The following is a 13,181-nucleotide window of genomic DNA, read 5'->3' on the forward strand; positions in this document are numbered from 1 at the left end:
AAAGAGCATGCAAGAGATCAGGGGCACGCAAAAAAAAAAGGAGCATGCAACAAAAAAGGAGCACACCAGAAAATTGTGTCATTAATGACAACATGCTTCTTCATAATACTTGACAAATTAAAGGCACTCACTGATTTGCAAAGGAGTCACTATAACCCAATTTAGGAATGAATTGCTTCATGTTCCAAATAACTTCCTCTTAATTTGAAAGAAAAAAACAGTATACAAGAAAAAAGGAACACCAAAGAAAAAAGGAGGTGGTTGGTGTGCCTCATAGGAGGGGAAAAGGGGTGTGTGCTGATTCAACGACAGGGGGCAACTTGATTGGATGTACACAATGTTCAACTTTGAGCTGGACATTAATGAGTTTTTTGTTCCTCTTACCAAAATGCGTGCTATCAGAGATTCAAATCTTGTCTCTGCTATCAAAGAATTGCGACGCTGCCAGTGTATGTCCAATCATGACAGTTCATACCCCTCTCAACACACCCATACCAACCAATTCCAGTAGGGAAAAGCTCCTTTTTTCTTGCGTGATCTTTTTTTCTTGCATGCTTCCCTCTTGTAATGTAAAGTGATTATGCAGTTTTTGTTGGGGATTACTTTTTCTGTTTGCTTAGTTTTTAGTTTGTGTGATTTGCATTTCAGGACCGCCATGCAGAAAGGCAAATAAAGTGCAAACAGATGCTAGTGCATTTCTAAAACTGCCAGGAGCCAACACTTTAACACAATCACCTCTTAAGGCTGGATGAAAAGCCCTTACATGCTGTCAAGACTAATAGTGCATTGAATTCTTGTGTGCTTCGTTTTTCTCAAAAACACAGGTTGAATTAATTTTGAGTGCCTCAACATCTGCTTAGAAAATAAATATTCAATTGGTTTAGAATGTTCAACTAAGAACAAAATATTCCTGTTATTGAACCTTGCCTTTCATTTCCTCTTTGTGTTTGATGTATTCCAAGTCCTGTTTCCAAACCATAAAGCAGGAAATGCTCATTCGGTGCACCAGATGTCTCGATTTTGGTACACGTGGAGCCCAATGGAAATGTTTTATGATTATTTTATTCTTGCAACAGTTAATATTGGAGTTTTTTAAATTTGCTAGCATCTGCATGCAGCCGCCTTTTTGACTTGACATTGTGTGTCTTGTTAATGAAAGGTTTTCTGTGTCCGGGTCAATGTTTTCTGAGCAGCACATGACAAATGCATAAGGCTTTCTTTGACACAAGACATTTTGTGGATGACAGATTCACTGGAATTCTTGTGAAGGATCTGCAACGTAGCCTTGTTCAACCTGAGATCGAACTTATAGTCAAGTGGCAAAGGGCAGTTGTGGAATTTATCGTGCATTTAAGAAAATACATGTTGACTCTCTCTCACACACTACATGTTGCAACAACGCTGATAACGCATTTGTTTAAGCGTCGACCAAATGATGCTTCACAGCAGAAGTGAAAAGGTAAGGAAGTGACCTTATGTGGAGGTTTCAGATGAGCAGATTTCCAGCAAGTTTGGGAATGTAGCAGCCTGGTAGACAAGTAATCTCACTAGCTCTGTAGGGAGCAGTGAGTTGCGTATGGCAATCAATTCACGACAGTCGCCTCATTCATCACACCAGTCTTACGCCACTTGCAGGTACAACCCCCAAGAAATCCTATACTAAGTCCAGCCCAGCTTTAGAAGCCATGAACAATCCCAACCCCCTTTCCTACTGAGCACATTCTGCATTTGTTTGGACCCAGGGAAAAAATAAGATAGAGATACTGGATGAAAGTGCAACACGTTTATTTTGAAACATGGGCCACCACAAATGTCATCTGATGAGGAGCATCCTAAACTTTATGGCACACGCCCTAAATTAGAGATTTCAATAATCCCTGGGAATGTCCTGCATTCCAAAATTGATCATGTGTTGCCATGACACACTGTACACAGGTGTATGATAAAACAACACAGATGATACGGCTCTCTAAATATGAGTCAAAAATGCCTGACTGATGATGAAAAAAACAGTAATTATCAATGTTTTTGTAATTCGTAACCTCTTGAAAAGCTGAATTCCATCCTCGTGCACTAGTGTAATGGAAAGCTCTCACTTGAGTTGGGCGTGACATGGCCTGCAGCATTCCCTCAGAGAGCAAATAAAAATAAAGATTCCAGACTTTGTCATCAACCTAACATCTCAGAACCAACGTGACACGGTTCTCGAAGTTCACTGACACAGAAACACCCCTAAGATGCGTTCAACATACTGTATATACATACCATTCAAGACCAAGTGCGGAGAGAAGTGGGTCTGACAGGCCCAGGCAACAATGGGAAAGTTTTCAAAGAGCTGTAGTTTAGGTAGAAAAAAGAAAATACTTCACAGTAATAAAATAAAAAAAAGAAAAAAACTGTTTTTCCCAATTTAAAAAATAAACAAATCAATTAAGAACGTCATAGTTGTCCATTATGCACCATTTCACAGGATTTGGCTGGCTAGGAGGTGAAATGCTCAGGAAAGGTAAATCATAATGCCATGATGGTGCTACAACACTGATTCTTCCATGCAAAGCATCTAATCAGCTGTTTTTCTGGCTCAATGCTTACAGTATTGAGAGAGCTGAACTATTGGAGGATATTTTGTTCAAACGTAAGAAGAATTAGAGTAAGAAGCACGATAATAAGAAGTAAGATAAGAAGGATCTAGCAGGCTGGAACGGATGGAGAAAAGTGGCAGGTGTAATGCGTGATGGAAGTGCCACTGAGGAAAGGACAGGAAGCAGATGGACATGTAGTCTGGACGGATAGGATAGGGTAAGGAATGAATACATCAGAGGGACACCACGCGTTTGAGGTTTTGGAGATAAAGTCAGAGAGACCAGACTGAGATGGTTCGGAAATGTCCCAAGGAGAGATAGTGGATCTGTAGGTTGAATGATGCTGAGTTTTGAATTGCCAGGCGGGAGGCCCAGCGGAAGACCAAACAGGTGGTTCATAGATGTAGTCAGAGAGGACATGAAGGTGCTGTGATAGAAGTGGATGCAGGAGGCAGGCTTAGATGGAGGTAATTGAGTTGCTGTGGTGACCCCTGAAGGGAAAAGCTGACAGGAGGAAAAGAAGAGGATAAGAAGGATGGACATAAATCCCACGTTTATGCCATATCCAATAAACTGTATATTAGAGCTTTCACCAAAACCTCCCAAGTCCCGTTTTTTGATCTATCCTGTTGGTCATCCAATACAGTATGTGAGGGTGTTGTTTGCACAAATTATTGATCTAAATCCTTAACAATGGCTTGCTCTCTTGTAGAATTTGAAGAATCGCATGCCGGCCTGTTTCCGATCCCCCCGTGATTGCCAGGTCTCCACTATACTGAAATTGTGTTCTTAAAAAAACAAACAATTATTCGATTCCCGTCCCTAATCGTCATTGCAAATAATCTTCTCCACCTCGGTTTATCCAGCAATACGTAAGCGCTATCTGAGGAAAACACGCTTTTCATGCACAAATGTATTGCTTTTTCTGGATCATTGCCAGTAAGAATAACAAGATTATGAATTACTCCACAATGGACAGGATGTCAGACAACGCATGTGTCACATGAATATGTCACAACAGTTGCAACCCCATATTGTCCTTGCTGGGGCTCAAAATTAGCTCATTGTACTTTGTACATAAGTGTTCATTTATCTCTGTCAAATGTTTCAACAAACTGAGCAAAAGGAAAAGTACACTTACCTTCTTCCTCTCTATCTTCATGTTGAGGTTGGTAGTTGGAGAGGTTTTGAGATTGTATTTGGGGCTGCTCTCCGTCTTCCCTCATCTTGATGGGAGTCATTCGAGGGGGCTGAATCTGGATTGCGGGTCCCAAGCCCTGATCCTCCTCATCAGGAGTTTGCCTTAGCTCCAACGAGACTTGTTCTTGCCCGCTAAGTCCTCCAGAAGGGACTAGGTCATGATTCCCGACACGACTGCCTTGACTATGTTTGTGGTGTCTAAAGTGTCTCTGATCCGTGTTGTGTGCCACATCCTGCACCCGGGTTCTCGTGTTGCTGTTACCTGTACTTTCCTGTCGTGGTTTGGGGTTCTCTAGAGTCACTTTCTGTGTTGGTGTCACAAGTGTTGATGTTTCCTCTTGAGTTGCTGTGCTTGTTGGATTCCGGATACCCACACCATCATCCTTAGTGCTCCTTTCTGTTTCAAATCTTTTTTGCGGGTCCCACAGCTCTCTTCTCCTATCATAATTTGAGGTGGAGCTCGACTGTGGGTAGGTGAATGGAACGGTAGTTGATTGGGCCAGATTTTGGATGGAGGAAGATGTCGGCTCAGGCTGTGAGTACTCATAATCCTCTGTGCCAAAACTGGGTGGATCTGGTTTATATAATGGAAGAGTGTTTCCCGGCACTAACTTGATCTCAGAGGTATGGCTGTAAGTGTCTTTCAAAGGTTTGGTGTTCTCAGTCGTTGTACCCTGTGTGGGCTTATTAACACTTTCAAGGTCACAGCCAGGAATATTCGAGCACATTAGCTTACCCCCTTCATCTGGACAGTGGCAAACCTGACAGTGGTCTACCTGAAAGGTATGCCCCGCTTCAAACTTTTTGTTTCCATGGGCGCAGCCGATTTGCCCACATTGCGGACATCCATCTGCAGGCTGTAAAATATCAATGCAGTTTGGGGAAATTTCCGGGCACTCCATAAAACGGCAACTTATTGCCCCCCCTCCCTGAGGACAAGCACATTCAGTGCTTCCAAAATCCACCAAGTACGACTCTCCCTCTGGGACTTTCCCTTTGCGGAAGCCTGCTTGCACACAGTCGTAGTACTGGTAACCTTCACAGGAGCAGCCTCTTTGTCTACAGGTGGGGCAGCAGGCACTTGTTTCGAGGACGGTCTCAATGCAGTTCTCCAGAATTGGGCAGTCCACACCTTTGCAGTCCATCTGGCTAAGACATGTGTGTATGGACAGCAGCGCCCAAAACAAACACAGAACAACCCTATGTGCATTCATGTTGTGTGTAGAGGTAGTAGGCAACATTCGTTCCAGTTGGATCTCGGACAAAATCGTAAGTGTATGTATTGGCCTGCGGAGAACAAAAATGTGACATGTTATTAGTCCAACAACCTTTATTATTGACACAATCATTAACTGTGACAGCCTGTCAAATATTGTTTTGAAAACTAAGCCTTTTTAGGCACCATGGGGCTTATACAGTTTATATTTAAACACATGAAACTGAGACAAAAGGTAAGGTTAACAAGAAAATATGTCTAACAATAAAACAGCAAAAATCATCAGCTGCTTATAAAACAGTGCAAAAACATAAAAAGTTACGACGCAACAAATCACTGGTCTGTTTTCTCCCTGGACCACCTGACATCTTAAACTGTTCCAATAAAGGTCTACATGGCCAGCACACGCACAGCATGATATGTTTGGAGTCATGAACTCTCGTACCCGAGCTTTTGATGGATATCAACGATGATTTCTTCACATGTGCACTGTCTACATGTAGGCAAGCAGCAATAAGTATAGAACGTGCGAGTAAGTGATGTTACTACAAATCAGAGTGGCTTCTAAACACCAGGTGTTTTCAATTTGTTCTCCTTTTTTTGCTGCAAGCATTTTGCGAGGGCTACAAAAGACAACTGTGACATCATCTGAATAGAAGTGCATCATAAAACATATATAGAAACTAATGTTTCTGCCACAAATGTTTGAAGCAGCCTTTTTTAAGATGTTCTTGGTTCTCATGGAAACAAGGACTATACAAGCGGTTGTAAATAACTGTGACAAATGTTAGAAAAAGCTTTTATGGGGATGCTGTAATAGCATTAAGTTTTTAAATTCACAGACACACATGGTATAACACTGTATTTCCTGTTAATTTTGCTTTTTTTAAAAAAAAAAAAAACATTTGGCAATGTGTTAATTGAATAAAGGATAACATTTCTAACCTTTGATTACAGCATTTGAAAAGCATTTGAATTTGGATGTCACCAAAGTGATTTTCATGTCATTGAAATATATGTAACATCTGTTTCAATAAACCACAGTGGAACACAAAAACGCACTGCTGTGCTACCATTTAGGGAATCAATGATGTCTTTGTGCTCAGCGGGTACGAAATTATTTTACCAGATCTCCTGCCTTGCAAAGGCACATGGTCCTTTGCTGTGGTGTAGGACTATGGTGGAAGAAAATCTTAAAGACCCGAACAATTGTCAAAAGTATCCAAAGCTCTTGATTTTTTTTTGAATAATCAGATGAATTGAGAATTCAATTACGGACTGTGTTTTTTTTTTTGTTTGTTTGTTTGTTTGTTTGTTTTTCCTGTGTACCGGGGCCAAAAACTAAATCTTTGATCCCAGCAGATGCGCGTGTACGTATGGAACACGAACAACCACACGTGCAAACCTTGTTTTGGCTTTTCAATCGCTAAAACCAGGGCGCCGAAACTGTACTCAAGAAAATTAAAGAAAAACTGGCAGTGAATTTGGCACAACGGCTTATTAAAGATGGTTCATTAACACATGCACTGAAGTGAACATAGGAAGTGTTACAACAAAAACTGTGCAGAGAACACAACATTTGAGCACTAATTACAAGTTCTCACTCAGCCATTCAATAGCTACAAAGACCTAACAGAGCGTCAGATAGTTTTACAGTAATTGTTCTGTAGTCCCATATCAAAACGCCAAATGTCCCACGATGCACGGGCTGTTCGCCCTACCTTAATCCCTGTCTTGCAGAGCTGCAGCGGTTGCGAGAGAAACTTGTGCGAGCTCAACTTCCGAGTAGACTGGGAGCGCCCTTGCCTTTTTATTGAGAGGAGGGGAGATAAGAGGGAGGGACGCTGGCAGACCCAACTTTTCTGCTACTGGCAACGCTAAAATATGATTTATGCCACTACTTTCTCTGCAACACCAAATGGATGACATATAGGCTACTGCAATTAAATGATCCCAATGAAGGCGCAGAAATTTTGTGAAACATACAAGAATCATGTATTTATTTATTGTCTCAAAGTGCATAATGAGGTGAGAACGACCCCATAAAGCTCATTGTTTTTCCTGGCGTAATTTGTTCAAGCTTGCTGTGGTAATGTTATTACAGTACAGTACACCTGTGCTGAATTGATTTTGCTGTCCCAAACTCCAGCAGATGGCACTGTGTTCATGGTTGATTTAACTGATAAATGTATGTTTTATGGTCATGCATTCATAAATACGTTTTATAATCCTCTCAATAAGTGTGGTTAATTCCATGTTGTGTGTCTGTAACATTGTCAGAATGTTCTGGATCTCCCAGTCCTTTCTTTGTTGTGTGCAGTAGCTGGGTCCCCCGCCTCAAGTGGAAAAGAAAAGAGATGAGGCTCAGCAATTGGTATTTGACAAGATTTTATCAGGGTTTTTTTTATGCAGAAATTATTTTGTGTGCTATGATGCATGCCAAGACTGTGTCCAAATGGAACAGCCATGCCAATTCTTGTATTTTTGCTGAAGACTGACAGCCCAGATATTTGACATTTCTGCTTTCAGTCCCGGGCGTTTCCATCTGAATCACCGTCATAGTTACAACATAGCACATTTTCTCTGAATCCACATTTTTTCTATGTGAACACAAATAGTGCAACTTATGACGGACATGTTGATGAGGGTTCATCTATACAATGATTATTAAAGGGCTGGTATCATGGGAGTTCAACTCATTGGAGATTTTAACCATGTTAAAATGTTGATTTCAGACAAACATGACTTGTGAGAGGCCTAATGACGATAGTAAGCACTTGTACCGCCAGTGCAAGAGAAAACATTCACCAACCTTATCCACGTCTTTTAGTTTCATTTTGGTTGCAGAGTTGCAGTGCAGAGATTTTGCACCGAGTTGGCCAAGTAAACAGCGATGTTTCATTTATTAGTTAAAATGTCTTACTGTACAAAATGCCGAAGTGGTGAAAATGTGTTTTTGGGAGAACACAGGCGGACAATCAAAGTCAGTAGTGAATTCACCAGTGAATTAATGTCAGTAAAAGGCCAGTTTAGATTCCTTCATTCACTCAGCAGAAGTAGTCTTCAGCGCTGTGCAACCCTCGTGAGGATTAGTAGTCAATGTGGTGGATGGATATTTTTCTGGCCAGCTGGCATTGAATGACGTCATGAAGAGGGCAAGGCAGCCACACAGTCAGAGGTGTGGGTTCAGTAAACAAGACTTTTCACTTCCTGGTTAGAAATAGTGGTACCATAAAACTCAGATTTAACAAGAAATGAAATCACCAATGTGCCAAGTGTAATTACAGTATATGCATTTATTTAACTGTGCAAAGTGGAAAAAATACCATGACCTAGGTCCCTAAAAAAATAAAACTGCATGTGAGTGCAAAATCAATCAATTGTCAAAATGAAAAAAGATACAAATCAATCAGAGCTATTGAACTTACATCAGTCATAGTCTGTTTAGAGCAACCATTTGGAAATCCCAAGCAATAAACCACTGGCGTACGAAGTAACAGACATCAAGGAAACACCAGATGTGGGAGAAACACATTTTATGGGCTGTGAAGACAATTGCCCAAAAGATCAAGACCATGACCAAATGTACAGACGCGACACTTGAAGGTGCTAACCACCTATTAGACAGAAAAATAGGATGACCTGGTTTTAACAAACTTCTTTGGCATTTTTATAGATGTTAACATTTTCCAAAGTGAAGGAAGATTTTCCATATAATCTTTTCTATACAAAATGCTGCCAGTTGGATTAAGATGTATGGCATAGGTCTACTGAGCATGAATTCTACAGACTCTGAGAATTACTGGTAACAAGGTGCTCTGGAGCAGGTTAATCCCTGGGGAAGCTGTTTCTGGTGTGAAAAGTAACTAGTTGATGCCCAATAAGATAGTAGACCTCAGAAAGAAAATGAAATAAAAAAAATCAACATATGAGGAGATGTTACATAGGTGCTGCTGCTGCTGCTGGCTGCTCTAAAAACCACATTATCCTTCTCACTATGTATGTAATATAAAAAAAAAAAAAAAATGATCAAGCACAAACGTATGAACTGTTAAACTGAATCATTTCCAAAACATGATTTCGGGTGGAGCCCACGCGGCCTGGTACCAGTTGATCCATGGACCGGTACCGGACCGGTAGTTGGGGACTGCTGCTGTAGTGGATCTCAGCCAATGAGATAACATCACCTGACACACTCTGATTTGGGAGCCGTAATTTCACCCCTCTATGTTGTAATATCGCATTCATGCAGGCTTGAATGGCCACTTCTATTTAAGTAACACCTCAGAACAATCCTCTATCGGGCAATTTATATTTTGTATACTGAATTTTTAATGTTAAAAAAGTGTTTATTTTTGTCTGTGTACAAACCAGCCACTTCCAATGTCAGGAGGTAGCTTTTGCATCAAATTAATGTCAGCAATAGCAGTGATGTCATTTATGACTACTACCCCCCCCCCCCCCCCCCCCCCGCCCCGGTCTCACACATCACAACAACCCATCCTCAATCATACCTCATTAAGCAGACATGGTGAATGTTATCTGTCCATTGTAATGTATATTGTTCTAACCCTTTGTCTTAGTTAAAACAGGTATATTGCTGCATGTTGAAATAGTCACATGGGTTTGTGTAATGTCATCTATCTAAAGCAACACTTGATTCTAATTTGCTACGCGATCATTGCATGCACCGCTCAACAAAATAAATGCATTTACAAATGATGTTTGATACAACTTTGCCCTGGGGTATCCCCCTGGAATGACGGAAAGAGAATAGGTGGAGGAGAATGCAATAGCTTTCCTCTAATCATGAATCATAAATATTGACATTTTCTTTTCATGCAAGTTTGTTGTTAATTCTCTACAGCTTTAAGCATAACATAATCAGTTAATGTTGTCGCATCTTACACTCTGTAATACAGTATATAGTGATGATGGCAGAAAGCAGTAAAGGCAGTGTGTTGATCTAGCCTCACCAAAGGAAATAATGACCCATATGTATGTGGTTAAAAAAAAAAGACTCCTCAGCTGTGTCTTGTATAAGTGTTTTTTAGATTGCAATTAAATTGTAAGCCTGCCAAAGTACGATCAAATGCAAGGGCTCTAAATACCCCAGGCTTGTGTAAAGTGGAAATAAGAAATACCCCATAGCAGTGATTGTTGCAAAAAAATGTTTTTAAAAAATCCAGACTAAAATGCTGAGTGACTTTTCATTATTTGAATGCTTGCACATCTCAAAATATTCAATGTTTTAGGCAAATAAATGTGTTATGGCATTGGCTTTGACATATAAACAAATGAGAATGATGTGTCATCCGTGAGCGATTGAAATAAAGAAATTCACATAATGTTAAATCGAACATGCTAGCAATTCAACAGGTGGTTCTCTCTTACATTAGACAACACTGGAAACGCCATATCCAGTGATGAATAATGCCAAAATAAGGTTAATTTTATTCAACTTGACATGATGTCATTACATCCTTAAAGCACTTATTAGTATGCAATAATGAAACAAAATCTCAAATACAACTGCCCTTTAAAAAATGTCTTTCTGAATGTCATTTGTCTTTGTCATTTTGTGCCTGTAGATTATTTGAGACCTTTTAATCTACGCGCTCTCACCCCATGGGGTCATTGTTTCTTGTGGGTGTAATTGTTCGAGTTATTTCAAATGATTATGCAACCTATTGGAATCCAATGCCTGGTGGTGGTGTCACGCGGCTTTTGATCTACAGCGCAAGTCGCTGATTGCACGCGAGTAAATGCTGCTTGACAGCATTTCTGATTCACCTTCGAATTTTAACATTGTATGTTTGTTTAAAAGATGAACAGGGAAACGGGTTAATGGACATTCGTATTACACATTATAAAGCACTGTAAAAATGAAGTGAAAACGGATTAAATTGAGTTATCAGGAGTTCTCGAGTTTTACAGGACTACGTTTTCAAACAGGTGCAACACAAATGCGAGTGTATCTTTAAGAAAGCGCGTCATTCTTCTGAGTGAGTGACGTTCCCACACGCATGCTCGCAAGTCCAATAGTTGCAAATGGCGGGTTTCGATTCATGCGGTATGCTTTTGAGTTGACAAATAGGTTTGTCCTCTTTACGGAAATCCACAACCCCGCCATGATTGTAACGTTAGCAGAGTTTTAATGAGGGGCAAGAAGTTTGTTGCGGTTTCTAGTTGTTTTACCTTAGCGGAAATGCACTTCCCGTTAGTTTTGCTGTTATTAATCGGTGTTTTTCCAAACTGTGGCTGTAGCAGACTTAATATGCCCAAAGTGCTGCTGCCGCTGGCCAGAGGTACTCGAATTAACTTTACGCTGGAAACCACTGAGGGCTGCTACAAATGGTGAGTCAAGACGAAAAAAAATTGGACATTCGTGTGACATTGTCATTTAAGTGCCACATTACATCCCTCGACCCCTGCACGTGGTCAAGGCATCAGTGAGTAGCTTACGCGTGCGAGAACTTCGCCGAGTGAGAGATCGCGTGCGACCTAACTAGCCCCCAAAACATGTCTCACCTTCACATCTTTCTTTGCGCATCTGAGCATTTATTACATTACTTTTGTTTATTTTCGCGAGACTCCCATATCAGTGGTCGTCACCGCCTCCTCTCAGCAAGTGCCATTGTTCATTCTCGTATGATCAAGTCCTTGAGAGGAGGATTAACATACGACAAATAATATAGGCGTGCACTGGGAATTTTCATTTTGGCATCGTAACATTGACCATAAAACAATGTTCATTGACCCTAAAAAGAAGTTCTCTCTGAGCTGTATGCGTGCGCAATTGCGCGCTGCATTCGCCCTCTCAGCACACAGGAAATATATACAGCACAAAAAACAAGCACTGTATGCATTCTCGTTTTGTATCCCCCCCTTCCAAAAAAAAACCGTTTAGTTGGAATGTGGTTGACAAAGTGTGACGAAAACTGTTGAGCACTATATTTCACTGACATGAGTAGAAATTGTAGATAACCCATTTTTAAGGCCGAAAGCAACACCAATTATTGGTAATCAAGGAGGCAGATAACTGATATTTAAAACCAATATTCATCTCAAAGACTCAAGGGAGGTTTATTCCAGCAAAATGATTTTTTTTCAATGCAAACCCCAACATTTAACCTCATTTAAATTACTTTGGATCTCTCAACACAGAAAACAACCCAACCCCTTACCCCCCTCCACACACACACACACACACACACACACACACACACACACACACACACACACACACACAAACACACACACGTATGAGAACATGGTAGTGCAAGGCCTGCTCAGGGAATGTGTCTGAATGTTGAGATGCATCTCAAAAATTAGAGGGAAAATTAGTTGTGACCCTTAAACAACTACGATGCGTTAATGAAACACAATCGAGATCGAGAGTTATTTGAAGAGCTCAGTGCTTTTTGGGAAGTCCCCATGCAGTCGAGGCTTTCACACTAAAGTTTCCTCCTGAATGTTTGAAATATTTCTTTCAAGATTGGCAAGTAAAGCTACTAAACTTTACTGTACTACTTGACCCATATTTTCATGTTCTTCCAGGACATCAACTCGACCAGAAGTAGCGAGCGTCCAACCCATAGATGACGACATGGGCCGAGGCTGTTCCAGGAGAGCAGTTCTCCAAGCGTTGTCATCGCAACCCTCCAGATTGACCAGCATCATTCTGGCTGAAGATGTTGGTAATTATCAGTAGAAAATTGCAAATATACTGTGCCTAGTGAAAAAAATATATATATACACAATCATCATTCTATTGTTCTATTGCACAACATACACCCTCTTCTTCCCATCGTTATTGTCCAATGTTAGTACAGTTTTGTTTTTTTTCCCCCGATGTGTTGTTATGCAATCATGACAGCGTTACATGTGCATTGTGTTCTACTTCCATTTCAAGATCTTTTTTTTTAAATCATACTTCCCAAATTATCTCTGTGGCTATAGAAAATTAATGAAATTACTCAACAGGCAAATTTGAAAATTATCGCTTATAAAAATTGTTTAGCGCCACCGTTGAGCCGAAAGTGTGTTAAACCTCAACTGTCTTAAGTGTGTTGTCCTCCTTCCTTCACAGTGACAGGGCAGGTACTGCGGTGTGATGCCATCGTCGACGTAATCTATGACGTCACCATTGTGTCCACCACCAGAGAGCTACACCTGGAGGA

General features: G+C 40.6%; 2 protein-coding genes across 4 annotated transcripts in view; one reads left to right on the forward strand and one right to left on the reverse strand.

Moving 5' to 3' along the window:
• fbln2 (fibulin 2) overlaps positions 1 to 6,765 on the reverse strand; it is a 33,619-nt gene extending 26,854 nt beyond the window's left edge. For all 3 annotated transcript variants that reach the window (XM_088408744.1, XM_088408742.1, XM_088408741.1), the window contains exons 1-2: positions 6,720 to 6,765; positions 3,724 to 5,069 (exon numbers count right to left, since the gene is read on the reverse strand). In XM_088408744.1, the coding sequence (XP_088264870.1) occupies positions 3,724 to 5,023 (1,300 nt within the window). In that variant the 5' untranslated portion in view covers positions 5,024 to 5,069; positions 6,720 to 6,765. The remainder of the gene's footprint in view (positions 1 to 3,723; positions 5,070 to 6,719) is intronic.
• A 4,292-nt stretch (positions 6,766 to 11,057) lies between these two features.
• Positions 11,058 to 13,181, forward strand: part of nup210 (nucleoporin 210) — a 38,691-nt gene continuing 36,567 nt past the window's right edge. Inside the window, exons 1-3 of the mRNA XM_088407899.1 lie at positions 11,058 to 11,355; positions 12,559 to 12,698; positions 13,091 to 13,181. The exon at positions 13,091 to 13,181 is cut by the window's right edge and continues 41 nt beyond it. Of these exons, the coding sequence (XP_088264025.1) occupies positions 11,156 to 11,355; positions 12,559 to 12,698; positions 13,091 to 13,181 (431 nt within the window). The 5' untranslated portion in view covers positions 11,058 to 11,155. The remainder of the gene's footprint in view (positions 11,356 to 12,558; positions 12,699 to 13,090) is intronic.

The sequence above is a fragment of the Hippichthys cyanospilos genome, chromosome 2, assembly GCF_059441005.1.
Source record: "Hippichthys cyanospilos isolate Australia breed blue-spotted pipefish chromosome 2, RoL_Hcya_1.0, whole genome shotgun sequence".
NCBI lineage: Eukaryota > Metazoa > Chordata > Actinopteri > Syngnathiformes > Syngnathidae > Hippichthys > Hippichthys cyanospilos.